The 18,149-nt window shown below is 37.3% G+C and overlaps 1 protein-coding gene across 12 annotated transcripts in view; it reads left to right on the top strand.

Moving 5' to 3' along the window:
• Positions 1-18,149, top strand: part of RBMS3 (RNA binding motif single stranded interacting protein 3) — a 746,078-nt gene that overhangs the window by 185,948 nt on the left and 541,981 nt on the right. For all 12 annotated transcript variants that reach the window (XM_077994138.1, XM_077994135.1, XM_002803044.4 and 9 more), the window contains exon 3: positions 15,825-15,883. In XM_077994138.1, the coding sequence (XP_077850264.1) occupies positions 15,825-15,883 (59 nt within the window). The remainder of the gene's footprint in view (positions 1-15,824; positions 15,884-18,149) is intronic.

Raw genomic sequence — 18,149 nt, 5'->3', positions numbered from 1 at the left:
TTCCTGTGGCATATGAAAAGCACATACTACATAAATATACTAAATTTTACTTTGGCTACCCCATGGTTAAAGTTAAGACAAGCGAACAAGAGGTCACCTCTTGAGCAGAATATATTTCATTTTGTTGGTAGGTGAATTCCATTGTGTAATACACATCTGTAACCACAGCCTGTAATCCAGTTGGGAAAAATCATGTAGCCTTGAAGAGAACCTACCTGGTAATAGAATCAGGCTTATTTGTAAAAAATAAATACATGTATGGGCATACAAGTTATATACTATAAATCTCAAAACTACTATATTCATTGCTATAATTAATTTTATATCACAAGGACTTAGTGTTTTTTTTTTTTTGTAATTACTGCCCTTTGATATGGCTAAATGTCTTCTTAGATACAATAAAATCCAGCATGTTATGTGATAATTTATTCTCATCTCTAATGTGTACTTCTATTTGCATAGTTTTTCTTTATTCAGCTTGTGTCAAATGGTTCTAAATTTAAAAAGATTTTAGGAACTTTAAACATAACAGTAAAATTTCCTGGGAGAATGATGAATAGAAAGAATTTCATACTTCTCCATCGCTATGTATCTCATCCTCACTGGAAAACGTTGTTAGCTTCTGTCATCAATGCTACTATTTTCTGCACATTTTTATTGAAAAGTAGTAAGTAGATAGAAAATTGTACTAATCGTCAGTATATAGCTTGTTGTATTTTCACAAACTGAACACACCCATGTAACCAGCAGCCAAATCATGAAACAGAACATGACCAGCATAGGAAAAACCCTTTATGTCTCTTCTCTCTTTTTCTTTTCTTTTTTTTTTTTTTTGTTTTTTTTTTTGTTTTTTGTTTTTTGTTTTTTGAAATGGAGTCTCGCTCTGTCAATCAGGCCGCTGGAGTGCAATGGCATGATCTTGGTTCAAGTGATTCCCCTGCCTCAGCCACCTGAGTAGCTGGGATTATAGGCTCCTGCCACCATGCCTGGCTAATTTTTTTGTATTTTTAGTAGAGATGGGGTTTCACCATATTGACCAGGCTGGTCTCGAACTCCTGACTTCAAGTGATCTGCCTGCCTCGGCCTCCCAAAATGCTAGGATTACAGGCGTGAGCCACCACGCCCAGTGCCTCTTCTAATTTTTCATCTCTGCCAAGGATAACCACGATCCTGACTTCTAATACATTAATTTATATAAATGCAGTTGTAGACCATATACTTTGGTTTATCTGGTGTCTTTTGCTCTGCATTGTTTGAGGATTCACCCACAATTGTTGCTTGTAGCTCTAGTTTGTTATTCTCATAATGGTATGGTATTCCATTGTTTGAATAAACCCAAAATATTTATCTGTTCTATTATTTATGAGCATTTGGGTAGTTTCCAGTTTTAGGCTGCTGATGAATATTCTTATATTTGTAAATAGTATGTTTAGTACAAGGGATTACTACAAGAAAAAAGAAACACAGCTTCCCTAATAATTTTATCTGATATGGACGTAGCAGAAAAAATATTCAAGTTTAACTTTTCTTTTGATTGTTTACATAGGATTAACATCCTCATTTTTGCCTATTTTACAACGTATGTTGAAAACCTATTTTGTGCTGTGTTTTGTGTGATGACTGGGTGACACAGACAAGGAAGGCACAATTTATGTTTTCAAGTAACTCTCAGAAATAAGTATGTGCTTACCGTGTAGTAGGGACAGTGCTACGAAGAGGCATACTGGTCTAGAAGAAGCTTTTAATTCAGCTTAAAGAAAGATGGTGAGTGAAATATTTCTAGAGGAGACCATTAAACAGAAATTAGACAAAAGAAGTTTTGAGTAGAGAGGCAGGTGGAAAGGAAGAAAATTCTTGGCTGATGGAGTTGTAACATAGCAGGGAACATTTTAGAAACTTCCCATGATTAAAATTGGTTGTATTTAAGGGGTCACATTGGGGAGTGATGGAAATAAAGAATAGAAGGAGAATCTGAGCTTAGTATCTCCCCAACTGATATAGTATAAATAAGATATGTGAAGCATTGTGAAGGGCTAAAGAATTATTAAAACATAAGAAGGTTCTTGCATAGTTCACTGAGATAATATTGCAACCCAGCTGAGCAAAGTGATACATATGGTAATGAAAGGTTTATTATGGTATAAATAGTGTCTCTAATGGATGCTTAAGGCATAATTAAATACCAAAATTAAGAAGAAAAATTAGTCAAGTACAATGCATTTGTTAGTAAGTGACGGGCTTTAATAAATTTCTCCTTTTTTTTTTTTTTTTTGGAGACAGAGTCTTGCTCTGTCACCCAGGCTGGAGTGTAATGGCGTGAACTTGTCTCACTGCAACCTCCACCTCCTGGGTTCAAGCAATTCTCCTGCCTTAGCCTCTGGAGTAGCTGGGACTACAGGTGCACGCCACCATGCACAGCTAATTTTTTGTAGTTTTAGTAGGGATGGGGTTTTACTGTGTTGCTCAGACTGGTCACAAACCCTTGAGCTCAGGCAATCCATCCAGCTCAGCCTCCCATAGTGCTGGCACAGGCATGAACCACTGCACCCAGCCAATTTTTCCTTTTCTTATTTTACACCACAATTAAGAGTGATTGGTCTCATCTTTCCTCCAGGAACATTACCAAACCATGAAATGTTTACGGTATATCTACTAGACATAAATATCCTTTGCATCATAAATGTATAAAGCATGAGGTATCTTCTAAAGGATTATGGGATGTGATGGGTGCCTAAATACAAAGATTCATAGTCATAGATATTTCAAGAAAGTATGAAAACAGTGCTTTGGATTGTGAGAGTACAGAAATCAGGTCATATTGAGAGCATTATGTGGGGCCTTGTGTTGGAAGTTAGATGAATGTATTTAAGCTTATTAAATAAGAGTTGATCTGGTAAAAAGATCTATAAGACAACATTATATTTTTCCTGGCATGCAGGGAGCAGCTGAATTTTTCTTGCATTCTTCCTTTATCCCATGACCCTCCTAAATGGCACAAACCAAAAGGCATCCTAGGTGTGTTCTTTGTCATGTAAAAAATCCCCACTGACTCCCTGTGGAATGAAAGGCATGCACTCAGGGGAGTGTGCACGCCTGCAGTAATGAGAAGGATTAAGGCAAATAAGTGAACCAGAAGTCACTGATACTTCGCTTGAGACAGCATTTCACAAACTTCGCAATCTACTCAGTTTCTTGATTATGCTTTATGGAATCTAATTCTAACATAAGTCTGAAATTTCTGACCAATAAGCAATTAAAAGATTATGCATGACCCCAGCAACTATTGTTTTTGAGTATCTACTATAAGCCTTTTATTGAGCTAGAAGACTTTACATACTCTTTTAGGTCTTCTCACCTACCTCACTACCAGTGAGGTCGTTATATACATTTTACATAGAATTTCTAAAGTTCTCTGGATTATAAAGAGTCTATAAAGCCAATAATTTTCACATAGGTAGTTGAACTACACCATTGATTTATGCGATTATGAAGTATTTAACTACAGACTGGACAATGGACTCCCTAGTATAGTTCCACAAGGATTGATCTTTTGGAGTGACAAATAACAGCTTTACCTAGTATGCATCTCAAAATTTAATACGAGGAGATTAATGTATTGACAAAATAGCTGTGGTCTCTTTCACATGGGTACTTCGTTTTATACATTTTTAGAAATAAGAAAAACAGAGTTGTTTTGAATTAAAGTTGGCCTTGATTTTATCTTTTCTGCTTTCTCTATGTATGTAATTTAAAAAAAAAAATAGAAATCACCTTCATGGAATTAGTTATTTCTGCATTATATAGCTTTGTGTATTTTGCCTTTTGTGGGTTCTGAATCTTTAAATGAAGCATGCATTCTTGTATTACTTAATCACAGAAATGCAATTTAAGTGTTACGAAGCTCAGAAAGATTCTACAGACATCTCAAAACTGTCATTCTTTTACAGACATCATTGAGTTATTTGTATTAGGCATTTATAGTAATACTCAAAACTGTGTATCTATTAAAAAGCTTACAGCAGCTGCTATAGTATATGGAATTTCTCTTTTAGCATTTAAACTCATTTTTTTTTCCTTTGAGTGTCCTTGTAGTTTTAAAATAATACAGTTTCATAAAGTATTTTACAATCAGTATTTTTAAACTCTTTTCTAGTTTGACCCTTGAGTGATATTATAGCTCACTCTCTTTGTGGATGAAATGAAGGAAATGTGCTCAACATAATATGTAAAAAGCAATGTATCTTTATATCTTTATCAGCAGAGTATGCACTTTGTCACTTTGCAGAACAGGAGACATACCACTGTATCTAGACACACTTGACTCCCATAGCCGTCCTAATCATCTTGTTTAATGTTCAAGGTGTAATATACGGTATTCACTAATCTATTCACTCATTTAATGAATATGTATTGAGTCCTGTGTGTAAGGTTTGAATAACTCCACTGTTAGGGGCCGGGCGCGGTGGCTCAAGCCTGTAATCCCAGCACTTTGGGAGGCCGAGACGGGCAGATCACGAGGTCAGGAGATCGAGACCATCCTGGCTAATACGGTGAAACCCCGTCTCTACTAAAAATACAAAAAAAAAAAAAAAACTAGGCGGGTGAGGTGGCGGGCGCCTGTGGTCCCAGCTACTCGGGAGGCTGAGGCAGGAGAATGGCGTAAACCCGGGAGGCGGAGCTTGCAGTGAGCTGAGGTCCGGCCACTGCACTCCAGCCCGGCGACAGAGCGAGACTCCGTCTCAAAAAAAAAAAAAAAAAAAAAAAAAACTCCACTGTTAGGATAAAAAAAGATACAATATAGTACAGTACAATACAGTAATAATAAAATACAGCATTTTATCATTGATACAATTAATGATCCAATTGACGACTCTAATAATAAAGATATGCCCAAACTACCATTGGATCATAACCAGAATTAAAATTAGCTACTTGAGGATGAGAAAAAAAAAAAAATCAGAAATACGTCAGTTCAGTAAGGATGAGGAGAATGAGGTTAGTGACATAGACAATGTTTATTTTTTCTTTTTCTTTTTTGAGACAGGGTCTCACTCTGTCACCTAGGCTGGAGTGCAGTGGTGCGATCTCAGTTCACTGCAACTTCTGCCTCCTGGGCTCAAGTGATCCTCCCACCTCACCCTCCTAAGTAGCTGGGACCACAGGAATGCCCCACAATGTCTGGCTAAGTTTTGTATTTTTTTTTTGTAGAGATAGGATTTCACCATGTTGCCCAAGCTGGTCTCAAACTCTTGAGCTCATGTCATCTACTGATCTTGGCCTCCCAAAGTGCTGGGATTACAGGTGTGAGCCACCACACCCAGCCCAAAGACAGTTTGGAGGAGGTTAGAATGAAACTAAGTGATCCATGCCAGACTTGGGAGCTACCACCTCATTAGCAACATATAACTTATTTCAAAATCTAATATGTGGTTTGGAACTGTGCTTGCAGATACAGTGAGAACCAACTGCCTTAGTCCATTTGGGCTGCTATAGCAAAATGCTACAAACTTGGTGGCTTATATAAAATAGAAACTTATATTTCACAGTGCTGGAGGCTGAGAAGTTCAAGATGAAGGCACCAGCAGGTTCATTGTTTAATGAGGGCCCCATAGTCTGGTTCCTAAATGGTGCCTTCCAGTTTTGTCCTCACATGATGGAAGTGACAAGGCAGCTTGCTGGGCACTCTTTTGTAAGGGCACTAATCACATTCTTGAGGGCTCCATCCTCATGACCTAATCACCTCCCAAAGGCCCCATTTCCTAACACCATCATATTAGTGATTAGGTTTCAACAGATGAATTTTTGGAAAACACAAACATTCATATTGAAGCACCAAGAATGTGTTATAAACTGCTGACTTCCACTCTACTGAAATGTGGCTCTAAAAATGGCTACATATGTTGCAGATTTAATGGAGTTTTCTCTTAAAACTGAGACTGTAGATGATGTCAGGATATTCAGAATCAGATTTGATGTCTTCTCAAATAGCAAATGTAAAATCTGCTGTGAAGCTATGTTTTCCATTATGTATTCAGTTGATGTTGGATACACAGTTGTACTAGAATGTGCTACATATTGTGAAGCCATAAGCTGCTTCAAGGAACAAGTTTCTTTAAAAGGAAGTTCTAACAAGCAGTGGTAAATATGCAGCTATATTATTTCCAAAGAATGTTGGTAATTTTTCTGCATTTTAAAGGACTAATCATGTCCAAAATTTGCAAACCTTACACATTTTGTGTGTGTGTGTGTGTGTGTGTGTGTGGCATCTTGACTGGCCAGAGGACTGAGTTTTATCTGAGCTTATTCACTATACATAGGGACAGCATGAAATCAAAGAAAGAGTAGAGCTTTGGAAGCCAAATGTAATTGAATTTAAATATAAGCAATATAACTGAAGTGCTGCATGAACTTAGCCAGGTAACTTAATATACCTAAATTTAATGATTTCATGTTAAATAAATGAAAATAATATCAATTAATTATGTAGGCATGAGAATGTGCAATAAAATATCTACTGCTCTCTGTCACATAGCAGGTTTTTAGTTAATAGCATATATAATGTATATGTGTATGTGTGAGTGTGTGTGTGTATATATATATAAAACATACAATGTGTATATACATGTAGTCCAATCATTAGTGGGTGTTTCTGATCTGGGAAATGTTGTCAGGTCCATAAAAATTACTGAGAAATTTAAAGATGTTCGTGGAGGCTTATTATGCATCACGCTCTATTCTGATCTAAGCCTCTTTAAAATGAAGGTCTCATTGAAGAGAAAATCTCATGGGGGAAACAATAGACAACACATCAAATAATAAATATATAAATAAAGTCCTAGGTGATTTCATACAGAATGTGAGCACAGCAGCTATTCAGATTTGAGAGAAATAACCGGTGATCAAATAAGCCAAAACACGCAGTTAAGTTTTGAAGGACCTGTATTATTTAGCAAGAAAAGGGGAAATTAGACAATAGTGCCAAGATCACAAACAGAGTCTTCAGGCTCACTCAACTTAGACATTTTTTTCTTTGGCCTTTACATTGCTTTGTAAAATCTCTAAGCCAACCTTAAAAAATTGGGAAATTTTGCCTAAAAATCAATTCCTTTCAAAAAAAAAATCAGAAGGCCTGCAAATGCTGGGATTATATTTGTTCATGGTAATACTGGTTGAGCTGACAAGCAGGCGTCCCTTCAGTTGAAGCTTAAGTTCTCCAGGCCATCACAGTCTCTATCCAGTATCCATTTCAATACCTGACTAGTTTCTGCCCTAAAAATACTTTCAGAGAAAAGAAAAAGGGGAAGATGGTGAGTTAAACTTTGTTGTGTCATTTGAGATGATCATTCAGCATACAGGGAGAAATATCTAATTAACTGGATATTCAGGACTGAGGATTGAGTGTGAAGACAGATCTGGAGAAGAAACTTTGAGAGTGAAACACAAAAAAAATGGGAATTCAAAGCATGAAAATAAAGGATATTTATAATACAGTTGTTCTTATACTGTGATCCTGGGATCAACTCATGCCCAGTCTCAGACAAACTGAATCAGAAACTCTGGGGTTGAGGCCCCATAGTTATAAGAAGCCACCCAGATGTTCTAATGCACATTACAATTTGAGAATTATTAGTGTAATGCACATCGTAGCACTGAAACTCAAGTGGACTGAGGATTAAGCTTCATCTACACACACTCTCTGGAACATGGTGGAAGAGAAGGGGTAAGTGATGGAGATAAGGGAAAAAGTATAGGCAAGAAAAAAAAAAAAAAAGAAAAGAAACAGGTGAAGGTAATTCATTAATCCCAAGGGAAGTATATTTCAAGAGGAAGCTATTTCAGAGACCAAATGGTGCCAAGAAGTCATTGCTAGTAACTGAATATTTTTACCAATTAGGAAGTTACTGGTCACTTTTCAAAGTATTGTCAGTGTTTAGGAATTAAGCAGAAACGGGATAATGCAAAGAAAGAAGCAGCTTGAATAGAGCAATCATTCAAGAAAAGTCTAGCAGTAAATGAAAAGAGAGAAACCCTATGATAACCAGTGTATGGATGGATAGGATTTGCAAATGTTTAAGGGCAGGCAGAGGGGAAAGAGCCCTGGCATTTGGGAAGAAGCGTGTACATTTCAGAGAAATATAGGTGAGAGACAGGGGAACAGGTCACAGACATAACAGGGATGAATACTAATGGGGGAGAAAAGGAGAGGCAGGCCTTCTTTTGAGACAGGAGAATGGCAGGTGGCACTAGAGCTGAGAGGCAACAAGTGTTGGCAGAGCCTGGGCTCTGTAGCTGGTCTGTCTGAGATTGGATCCTGCTTTTGGTACTTCCTAGTCACGTGACCCTGGGAAAGTTACTTACCCTGTGGCTGGTGCAGTGTCCTCATTTGTAAAAGGTAGCTAGACACAGTGCCTCCCTCAGGGGTTTGTTGCAATGATTAACATGAGTTGAAAAATGTAGAGAACTTAGAAAAAGGGTTAGTGTCTAGGAAGTGTTATAAAAGTAGGTGCCAGCTAAATGAAACACATTGGGGCGGAGATGAGAGGCTTTGAAAGGGAGACCCATGAATTCCTGAGAGACCTTTAAAACCTCCAAAATCTGAAAACCACTTACATAAGAACTTGAGAATTGATACTACATGGTTAGGCTCTAGAAGGCAAATGGTTCTGGAGATGGGGTACTGTTCAAGATTATGCATGAATAAATGAGGAGTTGATGACAGTGAGAACCAAGAAATGCCAGGGTCAACGTGTAGTCGACCAGGTTTAATGGCTTTCTTGGATGATGGCCAGGAAAGGAGACAATAGAAAACGGGGTAGAACAGAGGTACTGAAGTAGAGTGGTGGATCCTGGTGGAAAGATTAGGAGGGACAAGCATATGGGAAGGTAGTGGAGACAGCATTCAAGTGGCCTGGAGAACAGTCTGAGCAAGTAACTAGGTATTGTCAGAAGGAGGCTAAGTGAGTGAAGAGGAAACTGTGAATTGACTTGGAGTACAAATTAGAAAGCATAAATGCTAAATCATGTGCTTTCTTGGGTCCTCTGGAAGCATTGAACTGGGACATTCTGGCTTTATCAAATGATCATAAGATAGTAGTATCTGAGTTATTATTTTATGCTATACACTAAATGTATAGGTAATAAGGGAGGGTTTAATAAGAGAAAGGAGTCAATTTTAACATGTCACACATTGTGCTAGGAGTTTTAATACATTCTATTTTATTTCATTTTTACAGTTGCTATAGAATACGGAACATAGTAATCATACAGATCAAGGAACAGGTGCTGAGGGGTTGAGTAATTTGCCTTAGGTCATGTGGGTAGAGAGTTCAGATTCAAGTCTATATTAGTTGATTCTAAACCTCATCCTCTTTCTATACTAGTTGTCCAAATATTAAAGAATATTAAATATGCCGAAATGCACTGGAATCAGTTGTAGAAGGTACTCAGATGCATGCAAGGTTTCTGACTCTATTGGTATGGAAATCCCTTTCTCATAAACTTTTGCTAAGGTGACAGCTTATATATATCCCCAAACTACATAACCCAACTATATAACCTAAAGTATAACCCAAGAGTTACTAATTCTGAAAACTAGCAAATAATTGATTTTCTTTTGATTTAAGAACTTGAAAGTATGCATTTTTGGCCTGCTATTTTTGTGCCATATTTACATCTATTTCTAATTAAAGAACAGGTAAGGCACAAACCAGTTAATAATCATTATCTGCTTGCCATTTTTCTCACACGATTTTCACTCTAATTCAGTCAAACTACTACTTAGCAACTAGTTATTTCAAGTGGCAGAAGAGATTTACATAGGCATTGCCAATGTTTTCTTTGGACTTTGTTTCTAGAAGGTATCTGAAAACAAACTTCAAGACAGCTATATTTGAGTTGTAAGTTGTTACTATATTTGGCTAAATGAAAAATATCGTCAGGCAAAACTCTGAAAAAATACACAGACTACAATTTTCTCTTTCTTTCTCTCTCTCTCTGTCTCTCTCTCTCTCTCTTTCTTTCTTTTTGAGACGGAGTCTCACTCTGTCACCCAGGCTGGAGTGCAGTGGCACGATCTTGGCTCACTGCAACCTCTGCCTCCCAGGTTCAAGTGATTCTCCTGCCTTAGCCTCCTGAATAGCTGGGATTACAGGTGTACACCACCACGCCCAGCTAATTTTTGTATTTTTAGTAGAGATGGTGTTTCACCACATTGGTCAGGCTGGTCTCAAACTCCAAACCTCATGATCCACCCATCTTGGCCTTCAAAAGTTCTGGAATTACAGATGTGAGCCACTGCCCCCAGCCTACCATTTTCAATTTAAAGTATTATATGAACAAAAATTTGTTTGAAGCTTTAAAGGTTGTTCCCCATATCGATAGAAACTTCTCTTAGTCAAGATCGAGACCATCCTGGCTAACACAGTGAAACCCCGTCTCTACTAAAAAAATACAAACAATTAGCAGGGCATGGTGGTGGGCGCCTGTAGTCCCAGCTACTCAGGAGGCTGAGACAGGGGAATGACCTGTACCCGGGAGGCAGAGCTTGCAGTGAGCGGAGATGGCGCCACTGCCCTCCAGCCTGGGCGACAGAGCGACCTCGTCTCAAAAAAAAAAAAAGAAAAGAAAGTTCCTTTAGTCTTCAGTCTCTGGAGTATTGCAAATAACAAACCACCTTCTTTGCTGTTTGTGTGTTAGTCTTTTGGAGCAGTGGTTCTCAAAGCATCAGCAGCAGTATCAGCCTTACCTGGCATCTCGTTAGAAATGCAAATTCTCCAGGCCCACCTCATATCTACTGAGTCAGATTTCTGGGGGTGGAGTCTAGCAACCTGTGTTGATAAGCCCCCTAAGAGGTCCAGCTGCCCGTTAAACATGGAGAACCACTTTCTTTGAGTATATCAAACTTGAAATGCTGCTTGTACTCCTAGGTTCCTGGTGAAGCTATTTGTAGCATGAAAATAGAAATTTGCTAAGTAGTAATACACTGACCTGAAAAAAGACTCATTTTTTTTTAACAATTGTTTTTCTAATCTCTAAGACATATAAAAATCATTCCTCATTGATAAAATATTGCCCCTTCTTCAAACACTTCCTCTTCTAGGCACTTTTCTCCAAATCTCCCACATAGATATTCTTATGTTGTGTTCTTTGTAAGGTACTAGCCCCAAATAGTATGTTAATAAAAGACTTTTTACTTTTCACAATAGACATGTAAAATTTACTTGGTGTAGATGCATGATTACAGAGTTTGACTATCTCTTGGGGGAAAGAAACACTGCCCAGATTATAAGACCAAGGACCAGGTTCTGGATTATTTGTTACCTGCTCTTTGTAACCCTGTGATACTTCTAGGCTTCTGTTATCATACACAAATGTTAGATGAGAAAGAGCTTGGAGGTCTTAGGTAAGAGCTTGGAGGGGACAAATCATTGAGCAAAGCACTTTAAAAAGGAGTCTTGTCTGATGAATCCTCTCACCTCTGTTCCTTTTTGCAAAGCTCAGGAGGCCTTGGAGAGAAGATTATTGTGTTAGTTTGTTAGGACTGCCATAACAAAGTACCACAGACTGGGTGACTTCATGAAAATGTATTTTCTCACAGTTTTGAGGTGGGAAATACAAGATCAAGGTATTGGCACCATTGCTTCTTCTGAAGCCTTTCTCTTTTTCTTGTAAATGGCTGGCTTCTCTCTATGACTTCACATAGTCTTTTTATGCCTGTCTCTGCTTATAAGGACAACAATCATACTGGATTAGGGCCTATCGTATAACCTCATTTTACCTTAATTACCTCTTTAAAGACTCTGTCTCCAAATACAGTCACATTCTGAGGTAGTGAGGATTTTGATTTTAACATATTAATTTTGAGGGGACAAAATTCAGTCCATAACAATTGTGCATGGCTTTGATTACTCATTTGTAGATTGAACTTGTTAATACTTCAGAATATAAATGGGTTGTAAACTTGTAGGTGAAATCTGGCTGATGTATTCCATTAGAGAGATAGCCCTACCACATTCCAACTGGGTCCCTGAAGCTACAGATATGCTCCATTACCATCCCCAAATGCCAAAGAATGAATGAGCCATCTAGAAGTAGGCAAACAACCACATTTGCTAAAAGGATAATGTTTCATCCATTAAATAAATGTGATACCTTTTTCTAGTCTGGTATCAATATAGAAGGCTTGTGAAAAATGAGTTAGCTGAGAGTTAATTGACTGCGGAGACTCTATTTTCAGTCTCTGCCTGTATTTTTTGAATTAATATACACAGTGGGTGATTCAGCAAAAGGGTTTAAAAATAAATTCTTTATTGAAGGATCCCACCAATTTGATGTCTTCATAATTCATGAAGAGTAGACCCATAATAGCTCTATTTTCTCTTCAACTTTGAAAATAAAAGATGCCATTAGTTTAAATTAGGCTTGTATGTGGAATAATCAAGTGTATCAACAAATATAGTTTGACTCAGATGCTGTTTAAGACTAAGAATAAATGCCAGAAAATAACTGGCTAGTTCTTTTAAAAAATTAAATGTGAAAATTGTATTGACAAGCTAGGGTAAAAGTGTTTTAAAGAATTGATAGACAATATATAAATTTATAAAATTCAATTATGAAAACTCAAAAATATAATAAGCAAATAGTTAATGTAGAATGGCTACTCTTTTAAAGCGTACTCTTAGAATATAAAGAAAATAGAATATAAGACATCTTATTAGAGACCTGGCTGTATTTGAATATAAAGAAAATGTCATTAGAGACCTGGCTATATTTGTAGAATATATGAGCACTCAGGCTAGTTGGTGAATATGTAGGTATGGAGTCGCCAAAAAGCATCTTTACAATGTTGTATTAGGAAGTTCCTACACTGGCTAGAGAAGGCCCACATGGAAAGAACTGTAGTATAAAATGTATTTACTTGATTTATTTGTTTCCGCTGAGAAGTTCAAACCCCCGAGGAAGTAGACCGTGGATAGTATTTTATCTCCTCTAGCTGTGAGAAATGAAAGGATAGAGAAGTGAATTGGATTTGTCTGAAAGCTTCTGGAGCCAGGAGGCACATGGGACTGGTGCTCAGGTGTCTATTTCCAGGCATTATTCAGCAATTTGGTCACATAATTTTCTCTAATATTAGATTTTTTTTTTCAACTGGTGAGTGGCATAGTTGAAGAAAAAACTTTATGAAGACGTAAGGTCTTGATCTAAACCCTAAGAAGGGAAAGAGTAAGTAAATGAGGTTATATACATGAAGGAACACTTTTTACTTCAGAAATTTTTATTTTCCTCCAGAGTGTATAAAATTGTGTACTTTTAATCTGTAGTTTTCATTCTAATCTGCTAGTATACTTTGATAAAAGCATAATTTCATAGGTGTATTACATTCATGGGACTTGTGTTTATAGTGGTTAGGTCTTAAAAAAAAAAATCTAAATCTTATTTATCTACATCAGTTGTTGACTTTGCAGATCACAAAGAATACATAGCCAGTCATGCAGAAAGTACCTGTTCGTCATCCTGAGAGTTCAGACATGAACTGTAACCAGTGGCCCATTAAGTACCTTCTCTTGTTGTTTAAAGCATATCCTGGCTTTGCAAATTAATTGTTAATGCAGAATGTTGTAACGGAGCCATGGAATGAAATTCCTAGTACTCCAGTCATAGTAGAGATTGTGTCAAGTACTCTGAGTTGTGTTCCATTGTTTTGTGATTCTGTGCTATTGGGAAGTCTTGCCTAGAGAGTGTTTAGAAATAGGGAAGTTAAGAAATAGCACAGTTTGCTTTTTTGGACTGTGTGTGTGATTTTCCATTGATAGTAATATTGTAATAATTTCTGAGAAGTAAAATTCTTCTTCTTTGTTTATAAAAATGTTACTTGTCAAAATACTCACAAATGCTTTCCATAAGAAAATGTTTGACTTTTTTTTGCTGTAAAAATGATTACATATACTACATTTAATGAAGTAGAGGACATTCTTGTAAGATTGATACAGTAGGACAATATGCATGCCATTGACTATTGGTTTTTTTTTTTTTTTTGAGACGGAGTCTGGCTCTGTCACCCAGGCTGGAGTGCAGTGGCGCGATCTCGGCTCACTGCAAGCTCCGCCTCCCGGGTTTACGCCATTCTCCTGCCTCAGCCTCCCGAGTAGCTGGGACTACAGGCGCCCGCCACCTCACCCGGCTAGTTTTTTGTATTTTTTAGTAGAGACGGGGTTTCACCGTGTTAGCCAGGATGGTCTCGATCTCCTGACCTCGTGATCCGCCCGTCTCGGCCTCCCAAAGTGCTGGGATTACAGGCTTGAGCCACCGCGCCCGGCCGACTATTGTTAATAGTCCAGTTGTGAGATGAAATCCACCATGAAACACAGTAATGTTTAATTTCATATTTAAGACAGAACTAAATTTCAATTTAGAAAGTTCTTATATAAAAATTTCAGGAACACCTTTATAAACTAATTAAGAAGGATTTTTGTCTTAAGGGTTTATGTGTCTGGTGTAAGATAGTTATACCTGTCTAATTTTTTTTCTTTTTCTGATTTTTACTTCTCACATATTGTATTAATGGTGCTTGGTGTGGGGAAAAAAAAAAAAAAAAGATGCAGTGACATTTTCTTCTCTTTTCCCTTATTTTCTACTCTAAAATACATATAATTTTGCAAATATTTATTTACCTTAATAGCTCAAACTTAGCTAACATTACAGCTTTCTAATGGGCATGATTGTAGGTACCATGAATCATTGTCTAGTAAAGAGACTGTTCAAATATGATATTATTTTACTGGTTATTTTCCCCACAGAGAAACTCTTGGGGTGAAATAGAGCTCCAAAAAGAGTGTTTTGGGGGAGATGGGAAAGGGAGGATTGGGAGTCTTTAAAGGGAATAATCTCTTGTGGTAATAGGCGTGAGGTAATAGTCATTTTGATTATATGAAACAAACAAAAAAGCTTTGAATGGGTGAGTATCTGTACAACTAGGTAGAGTGAGAACATAATGAAATCCCTAACATTTAAAACTAACAATGTAAAGTATAAATGTAATTATCTTTTAGCAAATAATTTTACATGTCAGTTTTCTCAGTGGAAGATTTTGACAGTCTAAGTAGTAACATTTGAAGCTTTTGGGTCAGAATCTTTACCCCCTTCCACTTTTCATCATTCTCAGAGAATGCCAAAGGGTTGGAGACATTTTTATATAGCTGATAGCAGGGAGAGCATCATTGGAAGAAGAGCTAACATTGATAACACTTGCTCTGTGTCGGCCACTGTCCTCAGCACCTTAGGTAAACCCCATTTTACCTTACCCCATTTTACCTTCATTTTACTCTTCTCCTGGAGTCTAATATTCCCAAAGATATAAATGTTGATTGAACTAGGAGATTTGACATTTTTAGCTTCTCATTTTTACAGATGAAGAAACTGTGTCTTAGTGAAGTTGGGTTAAACTCTATAGTGTTACAACACAAGGTGAGAGTCAGAGCTGGATGCAAACCCTGTTCAGTCTACCACCAAGGTCCATGCTTTCTTCCATGGATCCACAGAGTGTGATTTACTGTGATCACAATCACATGTGATCTTCTTTTGGCTGCTTGTGACAACCTGACAAGTTTATTTTTGAAGCTCAACCCATTGCTTACATAGGGAAGAACATTCCTAAGTTATAAAGAAGAGCTGGTGCAAGGAAATCATCCAGGTGTGAAATAGGAATTCAGAGCTTGTTTTCTTGGTTTATCCATGCTCAGTTGTGTGTGCCCTGATGTTCATTAGGGTGTTTTAAGTGTCTTCACTGGGTTACAATAACATGGATTTTTTCTCTCTCTCTCTTTCAGGTATGGAAAAATTGTATCTACAAAGGCAATTCTTGACAAAAACACAAATCAGTGCAAAGGTATGTGTAAGGGCATCTGTACCCTGAAATTTTGCCTATGCTATCTGATTAATGGCTCTTCCATTGTAGAGGTCCAGGTACCAGCTCCGCAGTGATCACAGTGCCAATGTTTTGATAAGTTGTATTTCTAGTAACATTGCTCATTAATTTTTTTCATTAGCAAACAAAATGAAAATCACAAATCAGAACAAGTATCAAATTGCTTCAGCATAAAACTAAATTACCTCCTAACAACTTTGGGGTGTCTGATGTGAATGGTATCATCAGTGATGCAAATTGATTTCCTATATAATAATGAGGAACTCTGGGGAAAACTTCCCCATGCAAAACACATTTCAATTTATCTGTTCTTTAAAGCTTTAGCAACATTGGTTGGCTAGGAATAAATTTACTGATGGGCCTATTGTATTAAGCTTCAGTTACAAGCATCTCACGGGATTTCAGAGTTGGTATCTTATTAAGACAGACTTCGGTTTTCCTGGAAATACTTCTGAAGTCATCTGACTATATCTGTGGTTCATGTTTCTTCATGTCTGGGAATCCTGTGTTCTTTTAAAAGTTGTATTAAATTAATTGTGGAACCTGTATGGTCTCTCTTGTGTGACTCAGAAAATTAGAATGCTTCTTATAACATGTTGTTTGTTGTTCCTTTAATCTAGTCTTTGAAGTAACACTGAAATCAAGAAGTATAGTAGAGCCACGTTCATTCTAAACACTGCCCCTATTTCATATACGAATATAATGTGCACAAGTTTTAGGAAAGAACACTAAGAAACTCCTGTATATGTATCTCCTTACCTACTTGAATAATGGTAGTCAGATTCAATTCAGCAGTTAAAAAAATAAAAACATTCCATGTCTTCTATAAACTTAGAAATGAACTACATTGCACTCCAACCTGGGCTTCAGGGCAAGACTCCCTCTCAAAAAAAAAAAAAAAGTATCAATAAGGACAGAAAAAACAAGGACCAATAAGGACAGGTTAAAATTTTGTAGGTTTTTAAATGATATCCTGGATATTTTACATTTAATTCCATATGCAACATGGATCTCTTAGTAGTTTTTGAGAAGACAAAATATGATTCTGTAGGTGTTTAATAAAGTTATTTCAGCAAAAGTGTGTGAAATTGAATTATAAAAGGAGAGAGTGGAAGCAACAACAACAAAAAAATGTAGGCTTCAAAGCCATAGTACAAGAGAGAAATTAGAAAAAAAAAATCAGCTTAACTATTACTATTAGGATAATAGAAAGGGGTTCACCATGAAAGTTTTTAAAGGTAGAGTTGGCTATTGACTCCATGTTGAGTCTTCTGATTGGGAAAGATGCCCGTGCCACTTGCTGAAGTAAGAAGTCCAGAAGTAGTAGTAGTAGGTTCTGGGGAGAAGGTATTGGACATGCTGAGTTAGAGTCTCTGGCATGGCAACCATGTGGGAGATGTCAAAGAGGGAACTGTCAGAAAGTCCAGGGCTACAGATGCTGACTGAAGTCAAGGGAGTAGATAAGATTACCAAGGAATAATGTGTAGAAGGGGAAATCGAGTGGAGTGAATTAGGGTGGGCAGCTGAGAACTTGGAGAACATGTAAGAAGAAAGCTGGGCCATGACGAAGGGATGTTCTGTCAGTCTTTGCCTGTGGGAAGCATGTGACATGTTTGAAGCATTAGAATGCTAATTATATTGCATCTAGACCTGCCCAGCCCATATACAAAGTCTTAGGTTAGGCACTTCATAATATTGGTCAAGCACCAATCAGGAGCAAAAATGCTGCACAGATAAGCAACACCTGGAAACCTCAATAGATAGATTCATAACTGGAATGGTCAATATGAAGGGATACTTCCCTATGCGGAGTTTTGCTCAAGCATGCAGATGTCTATGGTTACAGTACAACACTGAAGACCATGAAAATGTAAATTGCCAACATGCAAAAACTGTACCCTTCTATAATTGTGAAGGTTTGAAGAAAAAGGGATGTAACTGAAAATGGGTGGTCAGGGTCTCCATAAGCAAATTATATAGTGGGAGTGTGGGTGTTTATCAGGACGAATTATACTATAGGTATCCTTACCTCAGCTCCTAAAATCCCTATCCACACTTTTTTTTTTGCAACAGATTATTTAATTTTCTCGTTCTGTGGAGAGATTCCTAAAATCAGTGGAAACAGGGCCTGTGTACTGTAGAAAACTTATCTCCAAAGTGGGATGTGTGAAGGGTGGTACAAGACTGTTTATTGGAGATACTAAAAGAAAATATTAGAATTTACATC

Source organism: Macaca mulatta, chromosome 2 (assembly GCF_049350105.2).
Source record: "Macaca mulatta isolate MMU2019108-1 chromosome 2, T2T-MMU8v2.0, whole genome shotgun sequence".
In the NCBI taxonomy this organism is placed as follows: domain Eukaryota; kingdom Metazoa; phylum Chordata; class Mammalia; order Primates; family Cercopithecidae; genus Macaca; species Macaca mulatta.
Note: the sequence above shows the minus strand (reverse complement) of the source record. Positions and strands in the feature narration are given on the sequence as shown.